Genomic DNA, 19,278 nt, shown 5'->3' on the forward strand with positions numbered 1-19,278 from the left:
ATGTAGTTTTGGTGGACATGGTGGTTAGGGGTTGATCTGTTCATGTAGTTTTGGTGGACATGGTGGTTAGGGGTTGATCTGTTCATGTAGTTTTGGTGGACATGGTGGTTAGGGGTTGATCTGTTCATGCAGTTTTGGTGGACATGGTGGTTAGGGGTTGCGGTCGAGTTACGGTTGGGTTTCAGTTCTAAATGGCAGTAGACCTTGGCACTGCAGTGCAGACATGACTTATTTTCTCTCTGTTTCTGCAGGATTCCTCACAAGGCAACTCTGTGTATCAGGTCAACATGATCAACTACATCAAACAGAAGTACAGCGAGCTGCAGGTGGTGGGAGGGAACGGTGAGAGGGGAGCGCTGGAGAGGATTTATCACTGACACTTCCAGCCATCCAGTTTCAGATCTTTGAGGGGCTTTCAAGATCAGTCTTTGGGGGAAATACATTAGACACTTATACACTAAACCTTTCTTTTCCTGCCTTCTGACGATGTTCTTTCTCTTGTAGTGGTGACGGCAGCCCAGGCCAAGAACCTGATTGATGCAGGAGTGGACGCTCTGAGAGTGGGCATGGGCTGTGGCTCCATCTGTATCACCCAGGAAGGTAGTGACCCCACCCCCTGATACTATCAACGTTACAGGATCAATTCACATCTGAATGCAGGAGAGGATTGTTGCTGGTTTGAATTTCAATCCACTTGCGGAATTGACTGAGTTGAAATGGAATTGACCCAACCCAGAATGCTACACCTTGAGTGCCATGTGCTGTTTGGAATATTACGACTAAATGTTCTGATATATGAGTGTAGTGATATTAAATAGAAATGTGATAATACGTGTAGGATTCTCTACCCATAGCAGCTGGCTTTGGATCAGTTCTAATGTAAGGTCAACCTGTTGAAACTACACAGCAAAAATGGAGAAGGATCAGAGCAGCGAGTAACTAACCAAAAAGCTACGCTGGTTGCTAGTCTGTGTCGTCATGGTGATTTATGAAGGCTCTGCTCTCGGTTACCATGGCGACGACTTTCTCCACAGCATTACGTTCAGCAAATGATGGCAAACGTTTTTCAAGCGCAAAACAAACATACTTATTGGAAGAACTTAGACATATTCAATCATTACATTTTTTTAACTGAACACCTCGATTCTGATAATATTACTTCCGGAAAAATCTCCATCCATCCATCGGGCCCAACCCGAACAACGCATGACTACACCGGTCATAGGATATGTTACCATGGTAAGGTGACGCATTTCCTGTCTCCGTCTCCCGTAGTGATGGCGTGCGGGCGGCCTCAGGGCACCTCGGTGTATAAGGTGGCAGAGTATGCCAGACGTTTCGGTGTGCCAGTCATCGCTGACGGGGGCATTCAGACCGTGGGCCACGTGGTCAAGGCTCTCTCACTCGGGGCATCCACAGGTACCTTTCATTCACTTATTAATTCATGTTCACTCTTTCATAGTCATTCTCTTTCATTGTCATGCGTTCATTATCATTCACTCTTCTGTTGTCACTTATTCACCCATTCATTCATTCATTAGCTTAATCCTTCATTCACCCTTTTATAGCATGCAGTAGGTCAATGTGGTTCATTTCATAGGCTAGAATAGGTGTATATCAGGGCTGTCCAATGTCGGTCCTGGAGGGCCCAAACACTTCTGGTTTTCATCCTCTCCTTCTAATCAGGGACTAATTCAGACCTGGGACACCAGGTGAGTGCAATTAACTACCAGGTAGAACCAGAAACCAGAAGTTTTTCAGCCCTTCAGGAACAGAATTGAACAGCCCAGGTCTATAGTGTTAAAGTATCTTGATGTCTTTGCACTAGTTTTCTGTTTACCCCTGTTGATCTCATGTCTATCCCTCTAAAACACTTGATCTCATGTCTATCCCTCTAAAACACTGTTGATCTCATGTCTATTCCTCTAAAACACTGTTGATCTCATGTCTATCCCTCTAAAACACTGTTGATCTCATGTCTATCCCTCTAAAACACTGTTGATCTCATGTCTATCCCTCTAAAACACTGTTGATCTCATGTCTATTCCTCTAAAACACTGTTGATCTCATGTCTATTCCTCTAAAACACTGTTGATCTCATGTCTATCCCTCTAAAACACTGTTGATCTCATGTCTATCCCTCTAAAACACTGTTGATCTCATGTCTATCCCTCTAAAACACTGTTGATCTCATGTCTATTCCTCTAAAACACTGTTGATCTCATGTCTATCCCTCTAAAACGCTGTTGATCTCGTGTCTATCCCTCTAAAACGCTGTTGATCTCGTGTCTATCCCTCTAAAACACTGTTGATCTCGTGTCTATCCCTCTAAAACACTGTTGATCTCGTGTCTATCCCTCTAAAACACTGTTGATCTCGTGTCTATCCCTCTAAAACACTGTTGATCTCGTGTCTATCCCTCTAAAACACTGTTGATCTCATGTCTATCCCTCTAAAACACTGTTGATCTCATGTCTATCCCTCTAAAACGCTGTTGATCTCATGGCTATCCCTCTAATTCATTCAAAGCTGATTGATAGTAATCTAAGCTAATGTGAAGCTAATCGATGTAACGAAACACTAGCTGTACTGACAATTAGTTGGAGAAATGCTTACCAACCAATGACCTTGAGTTATGACCTCTTCCGCCCCTCCCCAGTGATGATGGGCTCGTTGCTAGCGGCAACCACGGAGGCTCCGGGGGAGTACTTCTTCTCGGACGGCGTGCGGCTGAAGAAGTACCGCGGCATGGGCTCTCTGGACGCCATGGAGAAGAGCACCAGCAGCCAGAAACGCTACTTCAGGTAGGGAGGACATCACACACTAGAGCTGCAGCCCAAATCACATCCTATTCCCTGGCCTGTTTAGTGCACTACTTCTGACCAGGGGCCATAGGGAATAGGGTGCCATTTGGGACGTAGACTAACTCTTGATCAGACACTACTAGAATTCATAGGATGGTTGGAATGAAGACCAGGTAAACCAAGTTATTGCACATCAACAGTTGCTGTTAATCGCTGATGAATGAAATGAATTTTTAATGTCTGATTATAGACATGTATTTATTGATTGGTTTGTCCTTTAATTCAGACGGTTCACATTGTGATACAATATATGACAAATGTAAGTCATTTTCTCAAAACAAGTGATGCCAACTTTCCTGGGTTTAAGCTGCTCTCTGTGCTCTCATTTGAGAATCTAAACCGTCTCTGTGTTCTGACTGGCTGATTCCACAGCGGTGACTAAACCGTCTGTGTTCTGACTGGCTGATTCCACAGCGGTGTCTAACCCGTCTCTGTTCTGACTGGCTGATTCCACAGCAGTGTCTAAACCGTCTCTGTGTTCTGACTGGCTGATTCCACAGCGGTGTCTAAACCGTCTCTGTGTTCTGACTGGCTGATTCCACAGCGGTGTCTAAACCGTCTCTGTGTTCTGACTGGCTGATTCCACAGCAGTGTCTAAACCGTCTCTGTGTTCTGACTGGCTGATTCCACAGCGGTGTCTAAACCGTCTCTGTGTTCTGACTGGCTGATTCCACAGCGGTGTCTAAACCGTCTCTGTGTTCTGACTGGCTGATTCCACAGTGAAGGGGACAAGGTGAAGGTGGCTCAGGGTGTGTCCGGCTCTGTCCAGGACAAGGGCTCCATCCACAAGTTTATCCCCTACCTGATCGCTGGCATCCAACATGGCTGTCAGGACATCGGTGCCAAGAGTCTCTCTGTTCTACGGTGAGTTGTGTGTCTGAGTGTGTGTGTCTGAGTGGTCTCAGATAGTAGTGTGTGTGTGTCTGAGTGGTCTCTGATAGTAGTGTGTGTGTGTCTGAGTGGTCTCTGATAGTTGTGTGTGTGTGTGTGTGTGTGTGTGTGTGTGTGTGTGTGTGTGTCTGAGTGGTCTCTGATAGTGGTGTGTCTGAGTGGTCTCTGATAGTGGTGTGTGTGTGTCTGAGTGGTCTCTGATAGTAGTGTGTGTGTGTCTGAGTGGTCTCTGATAGTGGTGTGTGTGTGTGTGTGTGTGTGTGTCTGAGTGGTTTCTGATAGTGGTGTGTGTGTGACTGAGTGGTCTCTGATAGTGTTGTGTGTGTCTGAGTGGTCTCTGAAAGTAGTGTGTGTGTGTCTGAGTGGTCTCTGATAGTGTGTGTCTGAGTGGTCTCTGATAGTGGTGTGTGTGTGTGTGTGTGTCTGGGTGGTCTCTGATAGTGGTGTGTGTGTGTCTGAGTGGTCTCTGATAGTGGTGTGTGTGTGTCTGAGTGGTCTCTGATAGTGGTGTGTGTGTGTGACTGAGTGGTCTCTGATAGTGGTGTGTGTGTGACTGAGTGGTGTCTGATAGTGGTGTGTGTGTGTCTGAGTGGTCTCTGATAGTGGTGTGTGTGTGTCTGAGTGGTCTCTGATAGTGGTGTGTGAGTGGTCTCTGATAGTGGTGTGTGTGTGTCTGAGTGGTCTCTGATAGTGGTGTGTGTGTGACTGAGTGGTCTCTGATAGTGGTGTGTGTGTGACTGAGTGATTTCTGATAGTGGTGTGTGTGTGTGTGTGACTGAGTGGTCTCTGATAGTGGTGTGTGTGTGACTGAGTGATCTCTGATAGTGGTGTGTGTGACTGAGTGATCTCTGATAGTGGTGTGTGTCTGAGTGGTCTCTGATAGTGGTGTGTGTGTCTGAGTGGTCTCTGATAGTGGTGTGTGTGACTGAGTGGTCTCTGATAGTGGTGTGTGTGTGTCTGAGTGATCTCTGATAGTGGTGTGTGTGACTGAGTGGTCTCTGATAGTGGTGTGTGTGTGTGACTGAGTGGTCTCTGATAGTGTTGTGTGTGTCTGAGTGGTCTCTGATAGTGGTGTGTGAGTGGTCTCTGATAGTGGTGTGTGTGTGACTGAGTGGTCTCTGATAGTGGTGTGTGTGTGACTGAGTGATTTCTGATAGTGGTGTGTGTGTGACTGAGTGATTTCTGATAGTGGTGTGTGTGTGTGTGTGACTGAGTGGTCTCTAGTGGTGTGTGTGTGACTGAGTGATCTCTGATAGTGGTGTGTGTCTGAGTGGTCTCTGATAGTGGTGTGTGTGACTGAGTGGTCTCTGATAGTGGTGTGTGTGTGTCTGAGTGATCTCTGATAGTGGTGTGTGTGACTGAGTAATCTCTGATAGTGGTGTGTGTGTGTCTGAGTGGTCTCTGATAGTGGTGTGTGTGTGTGTGTGTGTGTGTGTGTGTGTGTGTGTGTGTGTGTGTGTGTGTGTGTGTGTGTGACTGAGTGATCTCTGATAGTGGTGTGTGTGTGTGTGTGTATGTGTGACTGAGTGGTCTCTGATAGTGGTGTGTGTGTGACTGAGTGATCTCTGATAGTGGTGTGTGTGTGACTGAGTGGTCTCTGATAGTGGTGTGTGTGTGACTGAGTGATCTCTGATAGTGGTGTGTGTGTGTGTGTCTGAGGGGTCTCTGATAGTGGTGTGTGTGACTGAGTGATCTCTGATAGTGGTGTGTGTGACTGAGTGATCTCTGATAGTGGTGTGTGTGTGTCTGAGGGGTCTCTGATAGTGGTGTGTGTGACTGAGTGGTCTCTGATATTGTGTGTTTTCCACAGCTCCATGATGTACTCTGGAGAGCTGAAGTTTGAGAACAGGACCACGTCCGCTCAGGTGGAAGGAGGAGTCCATGGGCTTCACTCGTAAGTTGGGCTCTCTGTCTCTCACACACACACACACACACACACACACACACACACACACAGTGGAATTGAAATGTGTGTGTAGCAGTAGATGGCCATGACTTTTCTACGACTGATAGTGTTGACTCTTTCTCAGACATCAGTCCTCTTTCTCTCTGTCTTTCACCATAGATATTCTGTTGTTCCATGTAAGTACATGTACATCGACCTGTGAAGCCCCACATCTCCATTTGCATGTAGAACAACTCTCCCCTTGTTTCTAAGTTGAATGGATAAGTTTGATCTGCTTGATGAAATGATCCAGGTGGGAAATGTAAATCTTCCCTTTAGATAGTGCTTCCCATCTTGGTGTTTGAATCTGGCAGCTAGCCTATAAGGACGGCTAATATGGAGATGTGACGTTCCCCTTCAGATTATTACCTTGTTAGTGGGAGGAGGGGTGACTGCCATTACGTATTTCATCTTTGAATGGGGATGAATTATGGGAAGCTTTGTTAGTCTCCTCTCTCTGTCCACTAGACTCCTTCCCTCCTCTCCTTCCCCAGTTATCCATAGGGCAGATAACCCTGTAATAAATATACTGGCAAGATGATGGGGAATTGAATGGGATTTGTCAACTTTTGTTTTATAGTTGAATCAGTATGACATTGCTTATGTATGACAGATTGATAGCTGATGTAGTAGGAAAGGGTAATTGATAAGTTCTATCCAGTTGTTTTACAGCAGGTAATAGGAATTGTTTTAGAGCAGGTAATAGGAATTGTTTTAGAGCAGGTAATAGGAATTGTTTTAGAGCAGGTAATAGGAATTGTTTTAGAGCAGGTAATAGGAATTGTTTTAGAGCAGGTAATAGGAATTGTTTTAGAGCAGGTAATAGGAATTGTTTTTGAGCAGGTAATAGGAATTGTTTTTGAGCAGGTAATAGGAATTGTTTTAGAGCAGGTAATAGGAATTGTTTTAGAGCAGGTAATAGGGATTGTTTTAGAGCAGGTAATAGGGATTGTTTTAGAGCAGGTAATAGGGATTGTTTTAGAGCAGGTAATAGGGATTGTTTTAGAGCAGGTAATAGAGATTGTTTTAGAGCAGGTAATAGGAATTGTTTTAGAGCAGGTAATAGGGATTGTTTTAGAGCAGGTAATAGGAATTGTTTTAGAGCAGGTAATAGGAATTGTTTTAGAGCAGGTAATAGGAATTGTTTTAGAGCAGGTAATAGGGATTGTTTTAGAGCAGGTAATAGCAATTGTTCTGTGTGTTTTTAGGGCAGGTAATAGGAATTGTCCTGTGTGTGTTTTAGGGCAGGTAATAGGAATTATTTTGTGTAGTCGTTATATTGTTGATTATCATTGATCACTGATTGATGGTATCATTATTGTGTTTTCACGATGCCCTCTCTCTTTCTGCAGTTACGAGAAACGACTTTACTGATGGAGGGGCCAGAAAGAAGCGGACTAAGGCCGCCCCCGACGCCCCCACCCCCGTTGTGACCAAACGTAACCGCCACATCTGATACCCACCTCATCACTCTCCCTGCCGACACCCCACACACCCCACGGGAGAGGTCTGGGGGGGAACACCTGCAAAACAAACACCATCACCTGGGAAACATGGGATTTTGCACTTACGAAGCGGAACATCAGGGTTTTCACCATAACCCCCTCCACCCAGAATACCGGCCCCCTTGGTGTGTGTGAGAGCTTGAAGGAAGTATTTGATTGTGTGTGTGAGAGAGAGAGTGTGTGAGGACAAACTCAGTGAAGAAGGTGCTGTTGTGCGATCTTCCACTTCCTGGTGAAACTGAGAGAGCCATGATGTCACCCCTCTGTATTCTCTGGGATCTGCTCGTACCGGCACCTCCACATCAGAAGCCACAAACATCCCAATCAAACTATATATGTGGAAAAACACTTGTCTTGCTACTCTGTGTGCAAGTGTATTGTGGCAATCCTCCTTTATCTATGTAGTTAGCTCTGTTTATGCAGAAAGATGTTAACTGCTTTGAGAAAAGTATATTGTTCTGTTAAACTTTTGACTGTGATTCAACCGACAGACTCATTGGGACTATAGACTGGGTGACGTTTCCTCGCCGTAGTGGCCATGTCATACCCCCTTAGTCGACGTGAACCAATAAACTAGAGGCCTGTCACCATGCTTCTAGTGTGTTGAGAGCACGGTTGGACATCGGCCATAGATCAAGGAACGTTTTTAAAACCACAGTGTCGGTCTCAGATGGGTAATACGATAATCTTTAGACTGGAATGAAACGGGTTTAGAGAGAATTGTTTGATTTAAAAGCAGTAAAGCAGGGTTCCCCAACTGGCAGCCCGCGTGCCAAATTTGACCCACGTGGTTTCATTTGGCCCCCCCAGTAAATAAATAAATAAATAATTATTATGCTTGGAACAAAAGAGTGTAAAAACACCAGTTAATCAGAACTAAGTGATTTTAATTTTGGAAATCTGTTCCCAAGTATTCCTACACATAATACAGAGATCTGATCGTATACAAAATGTAAGCAAGGTTTGAAATGATTGTTTTAGTCATATTATATCTGTTTGAGCCTCCCGCGGTCAATTTTCAGTCTACAAATGATTTGTAATTAAGTTCCTGCCCATCTGCCCAAGAAATCGTCCCGCGACTGAATCTAGTTGATCTCTGCTGAAGAAAGTCCCAGTGGGTCTAAGGAGCATGAATTGTTTTGATATGCATGCTTTTTAGTTTTTTAAAGCCTCAACACGGCTCTATTTATATTCTGCTTTTTTCTAATTCCGTATATACTGCCAAATGTATCAACATGCTCTCTGTGACACTTTGGTGTTATTAATACTAAAAGCCCATATTAAAGCTATGAATCGCCAGCGACGTAGTCCCTCACTCCACCACTGTCCCAGATTGTGGCACCGATTGTTAGCAGCTTTGACCTGTTCAGAGTACCAGAGATATGCCTTGAAATGCGGGTAGATGATGACCACACACACGACGGAAAGTCTTAAATTCCCGTAAGAACTGTGTTGTATGTGCATGGCGCTATACGTCCTCCTCACCCCCTTTCTCACTGTTTTGAGATACTGTATCTATATCATTCAGCTTATGTAGGAATACATTTTTCTAACGTTTTTCGTAAACAGATGTCCTTTTTGCCAGGTGTTTTTTTTAGGACGTCTCTAAGCTGTAGGAGTGACTTTCCGTTTTGTGCTAATGTACTTTCCCCTACCGGGACCTCACTTGACTAGCAGTACTCTTACAGTTGACCTGAATATTAAGTAAATATGTACATGAAGATGTATGGAGAATTATATACCTGTATCCTGTTTGAAATGGTTGTTTGCAGTCTCCCACCTTTTTAGTTGTGGAAATCCCCACTGACTATGAACAGGCCTTGTTTACAATGGGATTACAACAGAAACCTGTTGCTTATGCTGTAAAAAATAAAAGTCAAAATATGTTGATTTGTGGGTTGTTATTAAGGCTGGAATTGCCAGGGACCTCAGGATACAATATATTATCACGATACTTGTGTGCTGATACGATATGTATTACGATTCTAACGATTCTATTTGTATTGCGATTCAATGTTCCAAACATATTTCTCACCATATGTCTGCTGCAGAGGGACAAGAGTCATGAGTTTTGATCAGTCATGGAAGTAAAAGTGTTGAATACAAATTGTCTACCTAATTTAAAAAGATGGAGATCAAGCTATGAAGGAAAAATACTGGTGTTTTGGGGCAGGTACAGCCAACTGGTGCAAAAATAATATCCCCAAATGTAACTATAGAAGATACGTTATACATGACCTGAAACTTGGTGAAAACAAAACATCCACACTTAAATGTTGACATTTCTCTTTATTTAATCATGTTTGAGTAAAGTTTTTTTTTTTTACATTAATAAAATATTAAGCGGCTTATATAAATGTACTGTGTGTCAGTCAGAAGTTAAAGGACAAGGGTATCGGTGTTATCTTACCAGTATAGTAGTACTGCTGCTCCGCTACAAAGTTGCTGTTAGTTCAAATCAAGCTTTCCTTTATTGGATGGATCTCAAAGCATATCTCTAACATGTCTAATTCTTGATGTAGAGGCTCACAAACAATGATATTTTACTGAATTGAAAAACTTGGCATTGAATAACAATCTTACTCTATGAAAATGTAAAGTACATTTGTTTTATAAGTCCTGTGTAGCTCAGCTGGTAGAGCAGGGTGCTTGCAACACCAGGGTTTGATTCCCACAGGGGACCAGTATGGAGAAGAAGAAAAAAGTATGAAAATGTATGCACTCACAATCTGGATACGAGTATGCTAAAATGTTAAAATAAGATTTCAGTAGTCGTTTATTAAGTGCTTATTTCAATCACAGTATTATTTATTTGAATGCAAAACGTTTTGTACAAATGTATTTTGCTTCCCTGTTCCCCTCTTGAAATGCACAGGAAAACGCAACTTTTATTAACGTATCAAACTTCATCATCCAATAGCAAATGTGAAAAAAAATGTCTCAAATTTCTCCTTGGCATGTGGCATTCTGTGGCACTTAAAAGACTCTTGTCAACATTCTCAAACAAACCCTCTGTTCATTTACTCAAACATTTGGCACTATTTTACCTTTCTTGACAATGAAGGCTAGCCTAATGAATCAAACCGCTCGTTGCTCCTTACAGATCGTGACGCCATCTTGAATCCTTCTTCACAACACCTTATTTCAGTCTTTAGCCCTTGACTGTTGAGAGCTCTACAGGTCAATTGTCTCACTGCAGATGCTCATCGCATCAATCTGTCTGCAGACATTGATGAACTCCTCTTGTACGGACCGGTCCGCTTCAGACTCTAGGTCAAGACTCTCCTGTGAGGCTGACCCCAGTGTGCGATAGTGTCTCTGCATGTGTGAGCCCTGGTGGCTGGAGGCTGTAATGCGGCTTGAGCTGCCACCTAGGGATGGGGGTTGGGCGTGCCCCTCTGGGCTGGAACAGAGGACCAGAGAGGACCCCCCTAGTGAGGGTCTGTACAGGGAGCAGGAGGAGGAACTTCCCCTCCAGCATTCTGGGGAAGAGCAGCTGGAGTTGGAGGACAGGGAGGGAGATGGTGGAGCACCCAGGATGGTGTCGCCCGCCATAGGTCGGTTTGGTAGAGGGGTTGGGGGCGGAGGGACCATCTCCACGCAGGAGGTCGTCCGGTACAGGCCTGGGTCGGCTGAGAGGGTCTCTCGAAGCACTTGGCCACCATTGGGCAGGGTGGATGTGGAGAAGGGGATGTTGAGTGACAGGTCACTGCAGCAAAATGGTATGGACGGTCTGAAGAGGCTTATGGGAAAGAGGTCCTCGCTGAAGAGCGCCTCGTCAATACTACGGCGCAGGTTGATGGGCGATGGCGGCCGCAGGTCAGCCGTGGAGTCACTGGTGAAGGAGGAACCCCCGGACGCCGCTCCACCACCCCTGTCCTCGGGCTTGCTGGAGCCAGGCAGATCCAAATTCAGGTCCAGGTCTCTGTAAGCCAAGGCCCGGTTGCTGTGGTACAGGAGGTCCAGGCCGTTCAAGCTGCTGCCTAGCCTTTCATCCACCAGCGTGTAGAGGGGCAGGCACTCTGTCTCCCCGTGCCCAATGTCGCAGATGGCAAGCTTCTGCTGGCTCAGGGTCCACTGGTAGGTTCCCGGCATAATGGGCGACTTGATCGCCAGCAGCTCCGTCCAGCAGCTTCCAGGCTGGGGAAGGTGGTCAGAGCAGTAGATTGGCTGGGCCACCACCAGGGCTAGGGTGAGACAAACTCCGGCCTCACAAACCCTGCAGCTGAGCTGGAAGGTCCACCAAGGCCAGGGGCGGAACACGTCTGCTCCTCCGGCCAGCCCCAGAGAGTGGAGCATGGCGTACAGCTGCAGCCCGGCGCATGCCAGGCAGAACAGAGCCGAAAGGCACACTGTCGCAGCCGCACGGTCCCAGTCCCTGCTCTCTGCGAATGGACAGCGGTTGTATCGCTCAGCCGGCGTGGGCGAGGTGTTATTCAGGTGGTAAATGTGCTTTGAGTCCGCCCGTACGTAGCAGAAGAACACAAAATAGGCGACCGATAGAAAAGAAACCAGCGCCACAAAAGCTCCCCGGGAGATGAGCGAGATGAAGAGGCAGAAGGGTGCCCTCCTCTGGTAGAGCCTCAGCAGTGCGACGGGACCGAAAGCTGCTGCGAAGTGCAGCAACACCAGACAGGCCAGGAAACAGGGTCTCTGGAAGGCTGAGTAGGATAGCTGCATCCTGGAGCGCATGGAGAGGAGCAGGAAGACTAGGCCGAAGGCTGCAGTCAGGCAGGGGAACGGGGCTTCATAGAGCAGCAGGGAGGCCTCGGTGGAGGGCAGCCGGTCCTGGTGGCCGTAGGCATCGTAGAGGAGGGAGAAAGCCCTGGTACACCCTGCAGCCAGGAGGAAGACGCTGACCAAGGCGAAGTAGCCACAGCCGGAAGGGCAGCGCAAGGGCAGGCACAGCAGGTTGAGCGCCGAGGCCAGGGTCACCATGGCGAAGATGGAGCCCAGACCGTACACGTGTGCATCCCAGGCCAACCCCCAGGTGGCCATGGCGCTGTTCCAATCAGAGTGCAGGGATACGAACATGGGCCGGGCCGGAATCAGGAAGGGGTTATTTGATTGGTTTGTGGAGGGGGTGTTGGCGGTGGGGAGGACGTCAGAGGTGGTAGGCGGCACCCAGGTGTCGGAGATGTTGCAGATTCCCGAACGTTCCTGATTGCAGTCTGGGAGGTAGGTGGCTTCACTGCCCGTTGGGTCAGACAGCCAGTCTTCAGGATCAGGAAGGTTACCTGAAAGAAACATTGGGAAAATATAGAATTTCAATTTCATAAAATGTTGATCGCTTCCTAAAAAGCAATTTGTCATGAGATTTGACATGTGAAATCCACCTGTGGCCATCTGACCGTCCCAAATATAGATCAATGACATATGCAGCAGTGTCTCTACAGCGCAATGCTGCACAGCCACATCCGTCCTCAGGATGCTGTTTTCTGATAACAGCATAGTAATACAACTTACCAGCAGAGGGCAACACCCAAGAGAGTCCATCCTAAACAGGCACACATGAGAATACACAACGTTTACTCAACATTCGAGCCTAGACACCAATGGGCTGAGGGCCAAGTCTGCGAAAGCATGTATAAAAGTCAGAATCTGTAAGGAGGCCACTTCCAACTGGACTGGGCCTAGAAAAGGGGGAAGAGAAAAGGGCAGATCAGTGGGGCCTGAAGACCACAGAGCTGGTTCCTTCTTTCTATGACATAAGCAGCCAGTGAACATCTGTTGTTTCCATACAAACATGGCTGACGATGATTGTATTATACATGTTATATAGTGCACCGTGGGAGGAAATGGCTGTTTGTGGCTTGGTTCGGGACAGACTGGGAGTGTCCCTTTTTAAATTGTACATGTGTGTATGTAGGAACTCTCGCTTGGCTGCAAGACTCATCTGCACTGTTAAAGGTATATGTTTATAAAGGCTACTGCTAAGATCAATGCATGGAAGATGACTTGGATGTGTACCTAGTAGAGTCATTACACACAAACAAATGCATCACGGATGGGCACCAGCGACGGTTTCCCTCACACGGTTTTAGGCTCTTCCTTTTCAAAACGAGCTTTACAGACTTCGGCAGCCAACATCTTACATGACGTCCATAATAGCCATTAGGCAAAGCATTATCCTCAATCAATGCCACTTCAGTGAAACAGATCAGCTAGGACATCAAACAGACCAGTGGGTACCCATGTACTTCCATGCTTCTCCTCACTCCGCCTATAGAAGAGGTGAAAACAGAGAGAAACAGGCCGAATTTCATCTTGTATCCAGACACAGACACACGGTCTCATCAGTCATTCAAGCCCAGCCCTATCAGATATCATCTACAGGAGGTTGGTGGCACCTTAATTGGGGAGGACAGGCTCGTGGTAATGGCTGGAGCGGAATCAATGGAATGGTATCATTCCGTTTGCTCCGTTCCAGACATTATTATAATGAGCCGTCCTTCTCCCAGGCTCCTTATTGGGCTACAGAGACGGGGACAAACGAGCAGGATATCCATGTATACAGGGAGGTACTAGCAGTTACAGAGCTGTATGATTTGTAGGCTGCTAGATGTAGAGTACCTTGTGACTGAAACGTCTGTGATAGTGGTGTGAAGTGGACTGTGTGGGTTGGATTTGAGTAAAATAAGGATGCTTTTAAATATTGTATAATACAACCCAGGCATTTGTCAAATGGTCCTCAAATGTGGTCTTTATGGTACTAAAATGTGGTCTTTAAAATGTGGTCTTTATGGTACTAAAATGTGGTCTTTATGGTACTAAAATGTGGTCTTTATGGTACTAAAATGTGGTCTTTATGGTACTAAAATGTGGTCTTTATGGTACTAAAGTGCGGTCTTTATGGTACTAAAATGCGGTCTTTATGGTACTAAAATGCGGTCTTTATGGTACTAAAATGTGGTCTTTATGGTACTAAAATGTGGTCTTTATGGTACTAAAATGTGGTCTTTATGGTACTAAAATGTGGTCTTTATGGTACTAAAATGTGGTCTTTATGGTACTAAAATCTCTTTATGGTACTAAAATGTGGTCTTTATGGTACTAAAATGTGGTCTTTATGGTACTAAAGTGCAGTCTTTATGGTACTAAAATGCGGTCTTTATGGTACTAAAATGCGGTCTTTATGGTACTAAAATGTGGTCTTTATGGTACTAAAATGTGGTCTTTATGGTACTAAAATGTGGTCTTTATGGTACTAAAATGTGGTCTTTATGGTACTAAAATGTGGTCTTTATGGTACTAAAATGTGGTCTTTATGGTACTAAAGTGCGGTCTTTATGGTACTAAAATGCGGTCTTTATGGTACTAAAATGCGGTCTTTATGGTACTAAAATGTGGTCTTTATGGTACTAAAATGTGGTCTTTATGGTACTAAAATGTGGTCTTTATGGTACTAAAATGTGGTCTTTATGGTACTAAAATGTGGTCTTTATGGTACTAAAGTGCGGTCTTTATGGTACTAAAATGCGGTCTTTATGGTACTAAAATGTGGTCTTTATGGTACTAAAGTGCGGTCTTTATGGTACTAAAATGCGGTCTTTATGGTACTAAAATGCGGTCTTTATGGTACTAAAATGCGGTCTTTATGGTACTAAAATGTGGTCTTTATGGTACTAAAATGTGGTCTTTATGGTACTAAAATGTGGTCTTTATGGTACTAAAATGTGGTCTTTATGGTACTAAAATGTGGTCTTTATGGTACTAAAATGTGGTCTTTATGGTACTAAAATGTGGTCTTTATTTTATGGTACTAAAATGCGGTCTTTATGGTACTAAAATGCGGTCTTTATGGTACTAAAATGCGGTCTTTATGGTACTAAAGTGCGGTCTTTATGGTACTAAAATGCGGTCTTTATGGTACTAAAATGTGGTCTTTATGGTACTAAAATGTGGTCTTTATTTTATGGTACTAAAATGTGGTCTTTATGGTACTAAAGTGCGGTCTTTATGGTACTAAAATGTGGTCTTTATGGTACTAAAGTGCGGTCTTTATGGTACTAAAATGCGGTCTTTATGGTACTAAAATGTGGTCTTTATGGTACTAAAATGTGGTCTTTATGGTACTAAAGTGCGGTCTTTATGGTACTAAAATGTGGTCTTTATGGTACTAAAATGTAGTCTTTATGGTACTAAAATGTGGTCTTTATGCTACTAAAGTGCGGTCTTTGGTACTAAAATGTGGTCTTTATGGTACTAAAATGTAGTCTTTATGGTACTAAAATGTAGTCTTTATGGTACTAAAATGCCGTTTGGATGGTAAAAACGTGTGGCAAAACGAGAATACGTCATGTCTGGTGGTACATTGATTGCATGTTGGTATGCAACCTCGATTTATGTACAAACTTCTGTACCACAAAACTAAGTCATGTATTTATACATTTAAGTTGTCCCTTTTCTCTTGTGATATATGAGGCCCTAGCTCCTCTGATTGTGTTGTGTTGTATGGTAGCTGTCTGTTACCCCACCCCGTCTCAGTCCCAGACCCATAATGGACTGTTTTGTTTGTGACGTCTCTTGTCCTGTTTCCTCCCTCGAAGACCACTCTTCTTTTTGTCTCGCTCTCTTCCTCTCATAACCTCTACCCCATATTTTTGTCTCTCTCTTCCTCTCATAACCTCTACCCCATCTTTTTGTCTCTCTCTCTTCCTCTCATAACCTCTACCCCATCTTTTTGTGTCTCTCTCTTCCTCTAGCATTGCCCTTCTCTCTCTCTCGCTCTCTCCCTGTCTAAATACACTGCCTGGCAAACCCTGGCTCAATTGAGCTCTAATGTGAACAGGTATGGTGTGTGTGCATGTGGCCTTGCAACCATATTGTGGATGCTGAAACACAAAACCCAGTGCCTTTTTCTCTCTGTTTAATGCAAGAGTGCTTCCTGTTAACATGGTGTGTTGTAGAAAGGTTGTCATTAAGACTGTATTCTCCACCTCCCATCAGCCTCGCTGGTCCCTCTTATTAGCCGACCAAAGAAACCTCTCCACTCTAATCAGGAAGCCCAAACCACAACACTGACTCCTGAACGTTTCTATCAATGTCTGACTCGAGTGGCTGATCCTTTTAAAGAGGGGCTTTAACATAAACCTCAGCGCTGTTCTGCAGAGTACTGATTGCCTTCTTTTGGCACCCGTTTAGTCTTCATTCCGTGCTCAGCACCCGACTCCCGAGATTCAGTGTGAGTTGATGACGAAACCGTCAAGCTCTGGGAAATATGAACCTGAGTGAGCGATCTGTCTGGCGGCACATCACCATTTTTATTTTACCTCTGACAGACGGTTACGAGACGGGCGACCGTGGCTTTAATCATGGCGCTAATGCGGTGAAATACTGACTGACAAAGTTTTAAGAGGCTTTGTTTTTCCCTGATGCAGGGTTTTTTAATTAGGCCCGCTGAATCTTTAATGGGCAGAAATGAAAAGCGGTTAAAGCGGTTCCACTGTGCATCGTTCCATGATGTTTCTCTATCCCTCTCTAGTCCCCTGCAGGATATAGTATACCCTAGCACAACATAGCTATTGATAAATTCCCTTTAAGTTTTGCACAGTTGCACATTTAATGAGTGTCCGTTCAGCTGAATATATAGCAGACTCTGCAGTTACAACAGTCTTGTACACGTCTAAAATCCACTGAGGTGAATCAGCACACTAACTGCTCTGACATAGTTTATTACTCAACTAATCTGGAGGGTGAAAGGAACATTAAATTGTATTTGTTCTGACAGGGTTAGAATTACACTGGCTGCCAGGGGTTCTGGGCACTCCCATAACAAATCAGTGGTCCTCCCCAAAAGCAATAACATGGCACCCCCATGTTAGTGTTGGTTCAGCCACCTGTATGAGTCTGTACCTCATTGGAACCATCCCTGATGATGACACCTACAGACAGTAGTTACATTGTAATAATGTTATGATAAGAGGTGTTGCTTATCTGTCACTAAAAGATTCCTTTTGAAGATGGCTATTACTACAGGAGAGACGAGAAGCAGTGTCGTAACAATACTGATGTAATATTGTCATACCAGACACCCTGCCTGCACAGTGTGGGAGATGTGGGCGGGGTTTAACACAAACAGGAAGTGCCTGGCGAAGCAACTGCCACTGATAAGAGCGGTCATGTTGTGGCAGGCCAGTCGCTTGTTCCGACCGTTTGTTTACTTTCCTGGGCGATGCCCTAGCTGTCCCGGCGGGCACAGTGGAAAACGGGACTGGCGTTTCTGGACTAGAGCCAAGGGTTCCTGCCTGTCTCGCTCGGGTCAATTAATCGCTCATCGGAGCGTCCAGAAAGTCAGCCAGTCCCCCGGTCTGGATACCCGCCCCCGTTGGAATGTGGCCGTGTGACGGAACAGCGAAGTCCGGTCCTTTCCATCGCGTGTTGGTTCCTAGTTATAGTCTACATTCCACTTGTGACAAACCCCCTCAGGTTTACAGTCAGTCACATATATGGACGTCATGTCACTGCCCGGATTCAATGCCAACAGCCAACGCTCTGTATGTATGTCCATTGTTTTATCCATTGGATAACACGTGAAGCAGACACCATAATCAATAACAAGCTACTTTAAAATAGCTTGGGCAGAGATTTTTGTAGATGGTTAGAAAATAGAGAAAAATAAGGAAATTCCAACTCATCAGGTGCAGGACAGAAGAACGTATTCAAGAAAAAGATGACCTGACGATGATCCAACTCGGATCAAAGTGTTGTCTTTTTTGTGCGACTGATTAAATCGCCATTGAAACATACCAGAGTTGAGGACATACTGTAAGGTTCCCATAGTTCAACTGAAGCTGAGCGATTAGTATCAGACTTACGTCAGACAAACTTTTACTATTTTAATGTTTCCATGGTGATGTATGTCTCCTACCTCAGAAGTTATGCCTTAATTAAATGCTCAATGCATCTGTTTTATCTTAATATCAAATCATTTCTGGGCAACAAATAAGTACCTTATTGTTATTTTTTTTTTCAATTAAAATTGTAAAAAAATTAAAATAATAATTGCTTCTTAGCAAAGACACATTTCTCAAGCAAGATTTTTGCTAGGACTATGGTAGTGGTCTGAGTGAGGTGCCTAAGCTTTATGGGAGGGATATGGAACCTCAAAACTAGCTGTTATTGGCAGAGAGGTTTAAAACTCTCTTTGTTATTGGTGTATGGGCGGCAGGTAGCCTCAAGGTTAGTGTTGGGCCAGTAACCGAAAGGTCGCTGGTTTGCGTACCAGAGCCGACAAGGAGAAAAGTATGTCGCTGTGCCCTTGAGCAAGGTACTTAACTCTAATTGCTTCAGGGGGACTGTACGTGACCCTGGCCATGACCCCACTCTCTGTGGGTGTCTCAGGGAGAGTTGAGATTTGCAAGAAACACATTTCCATTATACACTTGTGTGTAACAGGACATATATAAGCACCCCCAAAATATTATTAACTATTGCCTGTCGCCAGGCAGTCCAAAACTCCATCCCACCTGAGCAGGCAGAAATCACAGCCGGTCTTGTCAAACAGCTCTTACGTTAATACAGCATTATCAGCATTTTCACAATTTCACACTATTATTCCAACCTCATAGTGTGGAAATACAGGTAACTGCCCAAATAATGGAACCACCAACATAAAGTGTCATAATAGGGCGTTGGATCACCACGAGACACCTAAACACCTTCAATGTGCCTTGGCAAGTTGGCGTAGATTCTACAAGTGTCTGGAACTCTATAGGAGAGACACCATTCTTCCACAAGAAATTCCATCATTTGGTGTTTTGTTGATGGTGGTGGAAAACACTGTCTCAGGTGCCGCTCCAGAATCTCCCATAAGTGTTCCATTGGGTTGAGCTCTGGTGACTGAGACGGCCATGGCATATGGTTTACATCGTTTTCATGCTCATCAAACCATTCAGTGAACACTCGTGCCCTGTGGATGGGGGCTCCACTCCCATCAGGATAGACATGATTCACCATAGGTTGAAGGTGATCACTCAGAATGGCTGTGTATTAATTGACATTTACCTTGCCCTCGAAGGGATTGAGTGGAGCTAAACCATGCTAGGAAAATGCACCCCACAGAGCCACCAGA

The 19,278-nt window shown here is 44.8% G+C and overlaps 2 protein-coding genes across 2 annotated transcripts in view; one reads left to right on the forward strand and one right to left on the reverse strand.

Annotated features, from left to right (window-relative positions):
- Positions 1–242: 242 nt before the first annotated feature.
- LOC115185532 (inosine-5'-monophosphate dehydrogenase 1b) lies at positions 243–9,095 on the forward strand (the record flags this gene model as incomplete). The annotated part of the gene is made up of 7 exons (XM_029745783.1): positions 243–342; positions 505–600; positions 1,276–1,419; positions 2,660–2,804; positions 3,585–3,728; positions 5,566–5,649; positions 7,053–9,095. Coding segments are annotated over 7 exons (735 nt in total), but the record flags the coding sequence as incomplete, so codon positions are not given.
- Positions 9,096–9,479: 384 nt separating this feature from the next.
- The window catches only part of LOC115185530 (proline-rich transmembrane protein 4), a 32,162-nt gene continuing 22,363 nt past the window's right edge, over positions 9,480–19,278 (reverse strand). Inside the window, exon 3 of the mRNA XM_029745782.1 lies at positions 9,480–12,442. Coding sequence (XP_029601642.1) covers positions 10,380–12,442 — 2,063 coding nt within the window. The 3' untranslated portion in view covers positions 9,480–10,379. The remainder of the gene's footprint in view (positions 12,443–19,278) is intronic.

This window comes from Salmo trutta, unplaced genomic scaffold (genome assembly GCF_901001165.1).
Source record: "Salmo trutta unplaced genomic scaffold, fSalTru1.1, whole genome shotgun sequence".
NCBI classification, from domain to species: domain Eukaryota; kingdom Metazoa; phylum Chordata; class Actinopteri; order Salmoniformes; family Salmonidae; genus Salmo; species Salmo trutta.